Source organism: Petromyzon marinus, unplaced genomic scaffold (genome assembly GCF_048934315.1).
Source record: "Petromyzon marinus isolate PM22_M1 ecotype Great Lakes invasive population unplaced genomic scaffold, UKy_Petmar_22M1.pri1.0 PM_G_Scaffold_68, whole genome shotgun sequence".
In the NCBI taxonomy this organism is placed as follows: Eukaryota; Metazoa; Chordata; class Hyperoartia; order Petromyzontiformes; family Petromyzontidae; genus Petromyzon; species Petromyzon marinus.
This window is the reverse complement of record NW_027423022.1, coordinates 596,152-606,279: the sequence shown is the minus strand read 5'-3', so window position 1 is coordinate 606,279 and position 10,128 is coordinate 596,152. Positions and strand designations below refer to the sequence as shown.

Sequence of the window (10,128 nt, the reverse complement as noted above, 5' to 3'; positions counted from 1 at the left end):
CTCCACTCCGCACCAGCGACCCGGAAAATATTCAGTGACAGATTAAGCCCTGATTATTATTCACACAATTACACATCCAGTGGAATTTGAACACGTGATTTCGTGCTTACGGGACAAGGTGTTTACTCGGTGGGCCATAGCTGCAGCTCCCCAATGCTGCATAAACCCACGGTTCTTGTTAAAATTCCAGTTACAGTAATGCTACTTTATCAGGCACTGGCTGTATTTCCACTGAAATACACAAGGAGAATTCTCTGTTATTACGAATCTTATCTGACATGTTTAAGTGGTGCTTTTCTGTTCGGTGAAATGTGTTGCTATTAAATGTAATGCGAGCAAAGAGACGTGTTTATTGATCGCTTATCGATCGATTGACTTCATGGCCGAGCGGTAGCGCGTTGCAGATGTTTGTGGTACGAGTCCCACGACCGCCCCGGTTAACGCTGTGGGTGTATGAACTGTAAATATTGCGCACTGTCTGCTTCACAGTCGGATGCTCAAGATCTCGGAGATGTAATTTAAATAAGTAGTATGCCACGTGTGTCTGCACAACTTTGTAAATGCGAAAACTACTGTGGGCTGTCCGTGAAGCGTAGCGCCTCCAGGGTGTAGCCTCGTGTGTACTCTGAGCTTGTTTCGCACCGTACGTAGCCAACCGTGCTCATCGGAGGCGCCTCGCGCTGCACGAATGGAGCGAACGCCAACGTGCACTTGCAAAACCCAAAAGCTTTTCGATTGCCCTCGTTTTGTCCGTTGAAGACGATGCAAGCCGCGCCGCAGGACGATGGCCACGAGCACGAGAAGCCGTGCCTCAGCGAGTCCCGCGCGGCGAAGCTGGTGGAGCGCCTCTACGGGGTGAGCGTGGCGGGGGTGAGCCCGCTGGCGAGCTACGTCGACCAGAACTACCGCGTGCTGGCGCGCGACGGTCGCCAGTTTGTGCTCAAGGTCACCAACACGCGGGACAGCCAGCGGCCGCAGCTGCTCGAGGTGCAGATGGCCATGATGAGGTTCCTGCGGGAGAGGGGCTTCCCCATGCAGGAGGTGGTGGACAACGTCAGCGGGAAGATCATGTCGCTCGAGAGCATCGGTGAGCTGCGCCTGCGTGGGTCCCGGGAGCAGAGACATTGGAGAAGAGATGTACATAATACTAAATCTTGTTCTACTTGATGTGCGTCTCCATCTCTCTTTGTCTCCCCCTACATGCTAAGGCCTCGGCACAGAGACCCTATCTCTCTGTGCTCCGTACGTTGTGTCTCTCTTTGTGTCTCTGTGTGAACTCCCTTCTACTTAGGTGTCTGTATATATATCTGCGGTTCTGTGTTTCCTCTCTCTTAAATTTAGCTCTTCTATGCCTGATGATGATTGCTTGCGTTGCAATCGAAACGTCGTATGCTATTATGTAATTTTATTATTATTTCTTATTTCTACGTGACTTTACCGAAAAAACCAAAGAGTAATTCCTGCAGTCACGAAAGCGACAAATCAAGTTTAATAGATGTACAGTGCAGTACAATTGATTTTGCTGCAACTGAACTCTGGCCCCCACAACGTAGCACCACGCAGCAGCCTGTGATGCCTGTTTAATGCACGATTGTCACCCATAGAAGCCCTAATCCAGGCTCAACCTGCTTAGCTTTCAGATCTTATGATAGGGCACATTCCAGGTGATTTAGTAATAGGCTGATAGTAATCATACGAACACAGCATTGGTTTATACTTGCAAAGACAACGATCAATATCCGAGCATGAGGCGGTGGTATAATACTGGGTCGCACTCCACTGACGATAAGTGATGTAAAAGGATCATACTTTTTAGTTTTTGTGAGGTTGGTGGATGTAACGCACTGCTTGTTGGTACTGGCCCAAGGTCCACATTGTGATATTTTGTAAATTCTTCATATATATATATAAAAAAAAACAATGTTTGGTGTGTGGGATGAAACTGGAATGACTGCTCACAGCAAAGCCACACGGACGAGACGATAACATCTGTGGTGAGAGATCAGAAGCACACTTGCTGTTTTCTCATCTACTGACCTGCAGGTTGGTAGATATAATGTTTGTACAGTTCACCGACGCCGCCATTCGCCAACTGCACAGTGTGTTCCACCTCCCCACACCTCCGATGAGCACGGTTGGCTACGTACGTATGGTGCGAAAGAATTTCAACATACTTACGAAACCTAAATCGTAATTTTTGTTTCTGCTTATCTTCCCACGAGACCCTGAGACGTTTTAATGGCACAGAGAAGCAAACGTCAAACTCTTTGCATCGAGTTCCGGATTGGCTGACAAGGGGAACACGTCAAACCAAAACCATGTATTACATGAACAAGCATAGACGGGAGAGAGATGTCACAAGCAATATAATGTAGAGATATGAGAGAGATTTATTCATGATAAAGGTTTTTGGGTGAGATCGCGTTATTAATAAATTTGTCGTAACCCTCCACCACCCGACACAGCCAAACAGTAAAAAATGTGTCACGTTGACAACAGACAAAATAGTTCACTACTTTAGCCCACCGGTGTGATGAGTGAATACACAACATTTACAATATTTGAGTACGACGTTTCGCTGGTAATTACATCCAGCATCATCGGGCAATTCGCCAGAATGGTGAAGCCCTCACTTGCTCCCGGTCTTAAATAGAGCAGCAGGGTGATGTCATCATTTAACTCATTCATAGAGAGATTTAATCAGAAATATATTTATATGGAAGAGATAGGAGAAAGATCTATCCGCAAGAGGAGAGATTTAGAGAAATGCAAACATGTCGATACAGAGCTTATCTCTCCCCCACACCCACTCCGACCTCCTGCATCGCATCACTTCTATTAATATTATTGTAATCATCATCGTTACACTTGTTTTCACAGCAGAGCCTCACTGAGTATCGGGAGGGTCTTGTCAAACTTTTCAGTTGGGGGTAGGGCGCGGGGGCGACGGTTGTCGTGTGTAATTTTAAGTGAGTATTGCTGACTGAGACATGTACTTAATTAGTTCTTGTAAGGCGTGGCGGGATAGTTGTCCTGTAGACCAGAATGAATTAATTTTGGTGGTTCGGGCTTGGCCCACGGGCTGTAGTTGGGACAACACTGGGCTGCTAAACATTTGTAAAGCAAAGTGCTTCATAGCTCATCGGATTCCTCCAGTAAAAGTACATATTCTGATTATAATGCCTGGGCTAGCAGCGCTCCTTTAAACCCAGGCTCGGGGTTCATCGCGTGAGCTGACATCGCCACCCAACGCCGTGTTTGGAATGCGAAGATCACGGAATGCCGCTGACCCTTATATTTACGTGATGGAACGAGCGATAAAAGTCGCCTCCTGATGCAGATGGGGCCCCCATTCACCCTGCTCCTAAGTAATTTGCTCAAGCTGAACCCAGGGAATTCAGCTAGACTCGTGGTGCTGACGTATCCATTCTGGCCCGAACCTGGGCGAATTGCCCCCGGTTCCGGCCAGCGTGCGCTAAGGCGTGAGGGTTGCGTGCCACGTTGCAACTTTGGCGGATGCCTTACGCATGGGTGTGGCGAGGTATTATTCCTCTCAAATGCTTTATTTAGCTACAGCGGTTTAGACAACAAGGCCATATAGGAATGCGAATTTCGGAATGCGTTCGTGTTATTAATTTCTGCGTTATAGTACCGTGAAAGAAAGTCATGAGGAAAAAAACACTCCAATTTACTATTTTTTGGGGGGGGGAACAGAAATACTCGATTCAAGTTGCTTGAGAGATTGGCGTTTTAAAGACTACACGAATTTTATGTGCGTTATATATCGGACTTAGCACGTTCATTATTGTTATTAACCATTTAATACTGAGCAGCAAATTGTCGCTTAATTTCCTAAAAAAAGAATAGTAGCCTTGGCTATCAGTTGAGCAATTCATAAGAGACCCTGTGTAGTATAGCACGTGGGTAATGGACACAGGGCGCAAAGTGGTGAGTTGACACTTTGGCCAGACCTTGGAGGTTCCGATATCAGCTTCCGAACAGCTTTTTATGTTCCAGCAAAAGGAAGCGACGGTGAGATTTCACTAACCGTGGTGACCTCTTGACCTCGGTGGCGACTCCTGCTGTGAATTCTCAGACTGCGGCGAAGGAGAGAAGGAGTTCAACGTGCGGCTGCTCACGTACCTGCCCGGCGTGCCGCTGTCCAGGGTGCTGGCGGATGGCAGCCTGTACTACCAGGTGGGCAAGCTGGCAGCGAGCATCCACCAAGCCCTGCAGCAGGTACGAGCGCACGAGCGCCTCTTGACAGGTGACGTGAGACTGCAGGGATTCATATTCTTGTTGCTTTCGGTAAAGTCACCACCACGTAGAAGGGAAACAATAAAATAATAAAAAATATAAAACAATGAAATTCTCACGACGTTTCGACTGCAACACAAGCAATCGTCATGAGGTGTGAAAACCACAACAAGGAAATTTGAAAAAAAAAAATTCTTGTTGTGGTTTTCACACCTGATGATGAAAAAATGTAGTTGTTTTTTCATTCATTCTTTTATTTTATAGTTTTACCTACGTGACTTTACCGAAAAAAAACAAAGAGAAAATAATAAGTCAAGGAGAACATCTTTTTTGAAACGAAGACTATCCTTTGCTAGCTTGACGTTTTGCTGCCTTTAACTTACATATGTACTCAACTGGCCAATGCGATGTTAATCTCGTATTGCATTTTTTGTCATCTTACCGCCTTCATTTTTAAACATCTGCATAGTTTGAGCACCCGTTCCTGCACTCCCTGCAACGAGACGATTTCATCTGGAACCTGTCAAACACCCACCTGCTCGAGTCCTACCTCTTCACTCTGGACGGCGACCCCAACCAGGGTTTGGTCAGGGAGGTCATCGCCAAGTTCCGCGAGGAGATCCAACCCAACCTGCACAAGTTTACCAGATGTACGCTCGCCTCGCAGCTTCACCCGGGACGTAGCTCCATGCCTCAGGGGGCGAGGGGCGCTTCAGGCCACCGACGAGGCCTTGAAGCCACGACGGGTGCCGCGTACGTGTGTACGTTGAACTTCTTTCGCACCGTACGTAGCCAACCGTGCTAATCGGAGGTGCGGGGGAAGGACAACAAACTAAACACAAAAAATCAGTTCAAAAATAAATTAGTGTTCAATCTAGGTTTAAAAGTGCATAGCTCCAGTGCCTTCCTAATATCGGAAAGAAGAGCTTTTCAGACGGCCGCAGAAGTGCATCTGAAAGCGCGCGATGCGGTGACCGTCTTTGTTTGTTCGATGGTTAGCCACAAGCCGCTGCGAGGATCACCCGAATTCGCGTGATGGTTTATGCTGCTTGACGAGATCAGCAAGGTATTGTGATTCATTTGTGGCAAGCATTTTCTTTGCAATGTGCTTTACGTGATTACTTTTACCCAGCATACACAGATGCATTACAGGGCATGCATGTAATGGGGGACACTCGCACAGACACTGATCACAGGTGAAATCAAATGACAGGGTTATGACATTCAGACGCTACTGTATATAAATCATAATTGTAATTTCTACCAAATCCTTTTTCAATGGATGCTAAATTGTGTTCAACAGTTTTTGTTACACATATACTCATAATAATAATGTACAGCCCTTTGTCAATGCACTATCTGGACGAAGGCATTCCCAGGCTGTGTAGGGTCATGGGGGTTGTTTTGCCACCTTCACCATGCTGGTCGGTGAGGAGGTAGGTAGGATCCCAGGACTGGTTCAGATATCAGTGATGTTCTCCATGGCAGGGAATCAAGGGCTCGTGATGCGGTGTGCATACCACTACACACCGCTCCATATCTCACCCCCGTGCAGGGTTGTACGACGCTGGTGGGTTATTGTAATTCTGTGCCTTTGAAGGCAGGAGAAGTCGGTGATTCACTGAGACTCTGCGGGGGCCGTTCTTAGACTCGCACACGCGGCTTGCGCAACACCAATCGTGCGGCCGGAATAAAAACGGCACGGGCACGAACGATGACGACGGCGACGAGGGGAGGACGGTCAACAATAAAAGACAACGGACGAAATCAAATTCGACGTTCCCCCTCGCCGCAGGCATAATCCACGGTGAATTCAATGACGACAACATCCTGGTGCAGGAGGTGGCCGTGGGAAGCGAGCAGCAGCAGCAGCAGCAGCAGGGGCCCAAGTCGGCGGAGGGAGTGCCGCGGCACCGCGTCTCCGGCATTGTGGACCTCAACTCGATGATGTTCGGCTACCACGTGTACGACCTGGCCATGGCCATCATGTACATGATGGTGGAGAGCGGAGAGGCGATGGAGGCCGGGGGTCACGTCCTAGCCGGCTACGAGAGCGTGCAGGCCCTCACCGAGGACGAGAGGAGGGCCGTTTACTTCCTGGTGGCGTGCAGGTGAGAGCAGAGGTGGGGACACTAAAATCCCAGTCGATCAACAAGTCGGCAGCAAAAACCCTCTTGAATAACAAACGATATTAACCGTAACGACAGCAACGGCGACAACAACAATATGGTCTACTTTTCCCCGCAGGTTCTGCCAGTCGCTGGTCATGGCCCGCTACACGATCCTGCGATACCCGCAGAATGCCGACTACCTGCTGATAACGGCGCGCACCGGCTGGGTGAAGCTACGCGAGCTCTGGACCAGGGGCCTGGAGGACATGCAGAGGCTGTGGTCCGATGTTGCGGCACGGTACAGAAACTAGAACCGCGGTGGAGATCGAGCGAACGGCGAGGAGAGAGAAGGGGGAGTTTGGGGTGGGGGGGGGCCCACCGTGAGACACGTCCTCCCACTCGCCCCACCGGTACCTCCCGAGGCTTCGCAAGGAACCGGTTTCAACTTGATCGTGGCGCCGTTGGTTTTGGACAGTGCGATCTTTGAATACGGAATCTGAAAAATGTGAATTGCTCATGCCAGGCACTTAATGCATAGGGGAGGTTTTTCGTGGCTTCAGGTTGAGGAGGCCACAAGTGCCACCTCGGGTTTTCCAGTCTCGGGCGATGGCGCGCGCGTCCGGTGGATTCGTTGAGTAACTGGAATGCGACGGCATTGGCTTCATCAGCAATACGATCCAAGCGCATTGAGAGACCGTCTAAATCCGCATCGCTGGGAATCGCCCAAAAACAGGAAAGTATTCATTTTCTTCTTTGAAACATTTCGGAGACTTGCGACGATCGTAGACAAGAAGGACGAGGAAAGATTTTGGTCTGGACTTGAACAGGGGGCAGTAAGATGGGAGATCTTAGTTGCTGGTGTGCAGATAATATTATAGGCGATTAGAGGGGGGGGGGGAGAGGTTGGAGCGTTGAGAGCCCATGGAAGATCTTGAAGACATTGAAGGCGTCTTCAAGATCCTCCATCTTGCGGTTGAGTCGGAATTAGGTTGAGAGCACAGTGGAGGGATCCGAGTACCGGGTTGATGCGTTCTCATTGATGGGTACAAGTTTGAAGGTTGGACGATCACTTGCACTTAGGAAGGTGGGAGATTTGTGGAGTCCACAGAGAGGGGTCCCTCCATGATTAATCAACGAGCATGATGAAGGCACGAATAAGATTCGGAGCAGCAGTTACATTGGCGCTTTCTCCAACCGGACAGGGGCACATATCTTCCCGGGATAAACTGCTCCGTATAATTGGTCCCTAGCAAAGGAGCTTCATCATCATCATCAGACTTTTTTTTCACGTTCCAGTTCTCAATGAATCCACCTGTACGCGCCAAGTGACGGGCGGGGAAAGCACAGGGCCGTCACAGACAAAATCCATTGTCGTATTGTGCTTCTATGCTCCCGTGTCCATTCTTGGCCGCCTTTAACTCGCACTGACCGGCACGGTGAATTGTGGTCACGTGACCCCAACGGAGCAGCACGACGTGGGGTGGGGGTCATCCTCATACAGCAGTGGATTGACACGAGGCCTGTACGCGTGCCTCTCAATCTCACGTCACCGGAGGTTGAACAAACCTGAAGTGGAAGCTGTTGTTTCCTCAACCTGGAGGCACTGGTCACCCACTGCCTTGTTGCATATGTACATACGCGGATTTATACATATTTCCATACACATGTACATTTGCTTTCCATAGGTTACGTGTGTATGCATGTGTACATTCATACCTACACACATGCATTCATATGTGCAGATATAAATATATAAGTCCACTAATAATTTACATAGGAACATGTTAGCATATCTATACATTTGTAAATACATTTACAAACATATACCCATGTATGTGTACGCAACACATGCATGGGTATATGTCTGTATGGCGCGTACATTGACACGTATACGTATTTCCATACACATACATTTTTTTCCCATAGGTCATGTGTGTATGCATGCATGTATGTATACAATGTACACATGCATGTATGCATGTGTACATTCATACATAGACACATGCATTCATATGTACAGATATATATTTAAGTCCACTAATAATAAACGTAGGAACATGTTTGCAGATATATACATCTGTAAATACACGTACAAACATATACCCATGTATGTGTACGCAACACATGCATGGGTATATGACATTGCTTACTTAGGCCCATATAATTATATTCGTATGTATAGCACATTGTCCTGTACAGGGTGTGTTGTCCTTGAATGTACCCATAATTAAATAATCGTAATTATACATCTAATTGAACTGTGCGGTTCAAGTTTCAAGTTTGCTATGTTCATGCAGATGAGAACCCAAGAGACCAGGATGGTCTCATGTGAAGACTGACCTGGGCCATTCGGATGGGCAGTAGGGAGAGTGATGAACACCATGTATCCAATTGAGATAATTTGCGGTGTAATTTTCGCCAAACGTGGACCCTGACGCCAGCGCACAGTGGTCCCACTCTTGCGAACTACGCCAAGGGATCTTTAACGTGTCCCCCTGGCTGAAATATTGGCAGCAAAAATAATCCTTACCGTGCTTGCATTTAACGATTGCGAAAACCTCGAGCGAATCCGTGTCGGCAGCACGCACAGAGGCGCGTGCCGAGTGCACAAAAATGTCTCCGCCTTGGTCATTGTGCAAAATCACCAATTCCTAAATAACTGCATCCGTTGGTCATCCATCTTTCTAGAGTGGTCGCCGATAGCAGCACACGAGAAAAGCACGTGATGTTGGCAAACACCTGGGACTTTTAAATCTCGATATGATGCGTGTCAACGCGATGGTCGACATGTGGCGGTCGAGAGGAGGGCATGAGACACAGATGATGAAATCTTCACATTACCAAGTGTGTATGGGTTATGTGATTTCATAAACATAGCTAGGACTGCAGTCTACTGTAATCCATTTCCTTCAGTGATTGGTGGACACCCATGTAACAGGTACATTCACAATCTTATACAGTAAACGTGTACATTGAGACATTAAATGCATGCTGTTAGAATTATGATGTATATGTATTACTATTAGGGATGTTCCAGATTTTCAGATTAATCTGAAAAATATCGCAATCCAGGCTGAGACGTAAAATTTGGGACAAAATAAATAAATATTCTTTATATTGATCTGAAAAAGTGATGTCACAAACAGGTGGCATCACCTTCACGCCAAGAGTGGTGTCACTTGACAGGAGGTAATTGCCACATGACATCACTTGTTAAAACCCCAAAATGCATAAAAATTAGGACATCGTGTAAGTGGTCAAAAATCCATAAGAAGATCCATAATTGTTACAAATGCAAGCAAGTAATTTTTTTTAAATCAGAAAATCACCCATAGTATTTTACATGCATAAGCGTATCTGTACACACAAGTATGGGTGTGCATACACAAATACTAGGCGTGTAGCGATGCATAGACCGTAAACAAACGATTCCTACACCCACAAACGTTCGCATCTAATCGTGCATTTGGGAATTTGTTATTTACAAGTGATGCAAACGACGTCCGAGCGACACCGTACGCATCGCAGTCGGGCCAAGTTGAGTGAACGAAAACCGTAGAGACGAGAACGAAAAAAAGTGTGAAACAATACAAATGCGAGTTTCATCATCGATGGTGACCCACTGCAGGACCGGTGTTTTTATCGGTCGTAGTAACGACGCAGCGGATCAGAATCCTCGATTCCGTATGCTCGCAACACGTGTGGCAAATAGTGAACGTTAGAATCGCCCAGTAAACCGTTTGGCCAACGTTGGCCGAAC

At 47.4% G+C, this 10,128-nt stretch overlaps 1 protein-coding gene across 1 annotated transcript; it reads left to right on the top strand.

Annotated features, from left to right (window-relative positions):
* The first annotated feature begins 762 nt into the window (after positions 1-762).
* Positions 763-9,256, top strand: LOC116957691 (hydroxylysine kinase-like). Its single transcript, XM_076062596.1, has 5 exons — positions 763-1,087; positions 4,097-4,239; positions 4,727-4,907; positions 6,053-6,368; positions 6,505-9,256. The coding sequence occupies exons 1-5, from the start codon at positions 763-765 to the stop codon at positions 6,677-6,679; spliced, it is 1,140 nt and encodes a 379-aa protein (XP_075918711.1). The 3' UTR covers positions 6,680-9,256.
* The last annotated feature ends 872 nt before the right edge of the window (positions 9,257-10,128 follow it).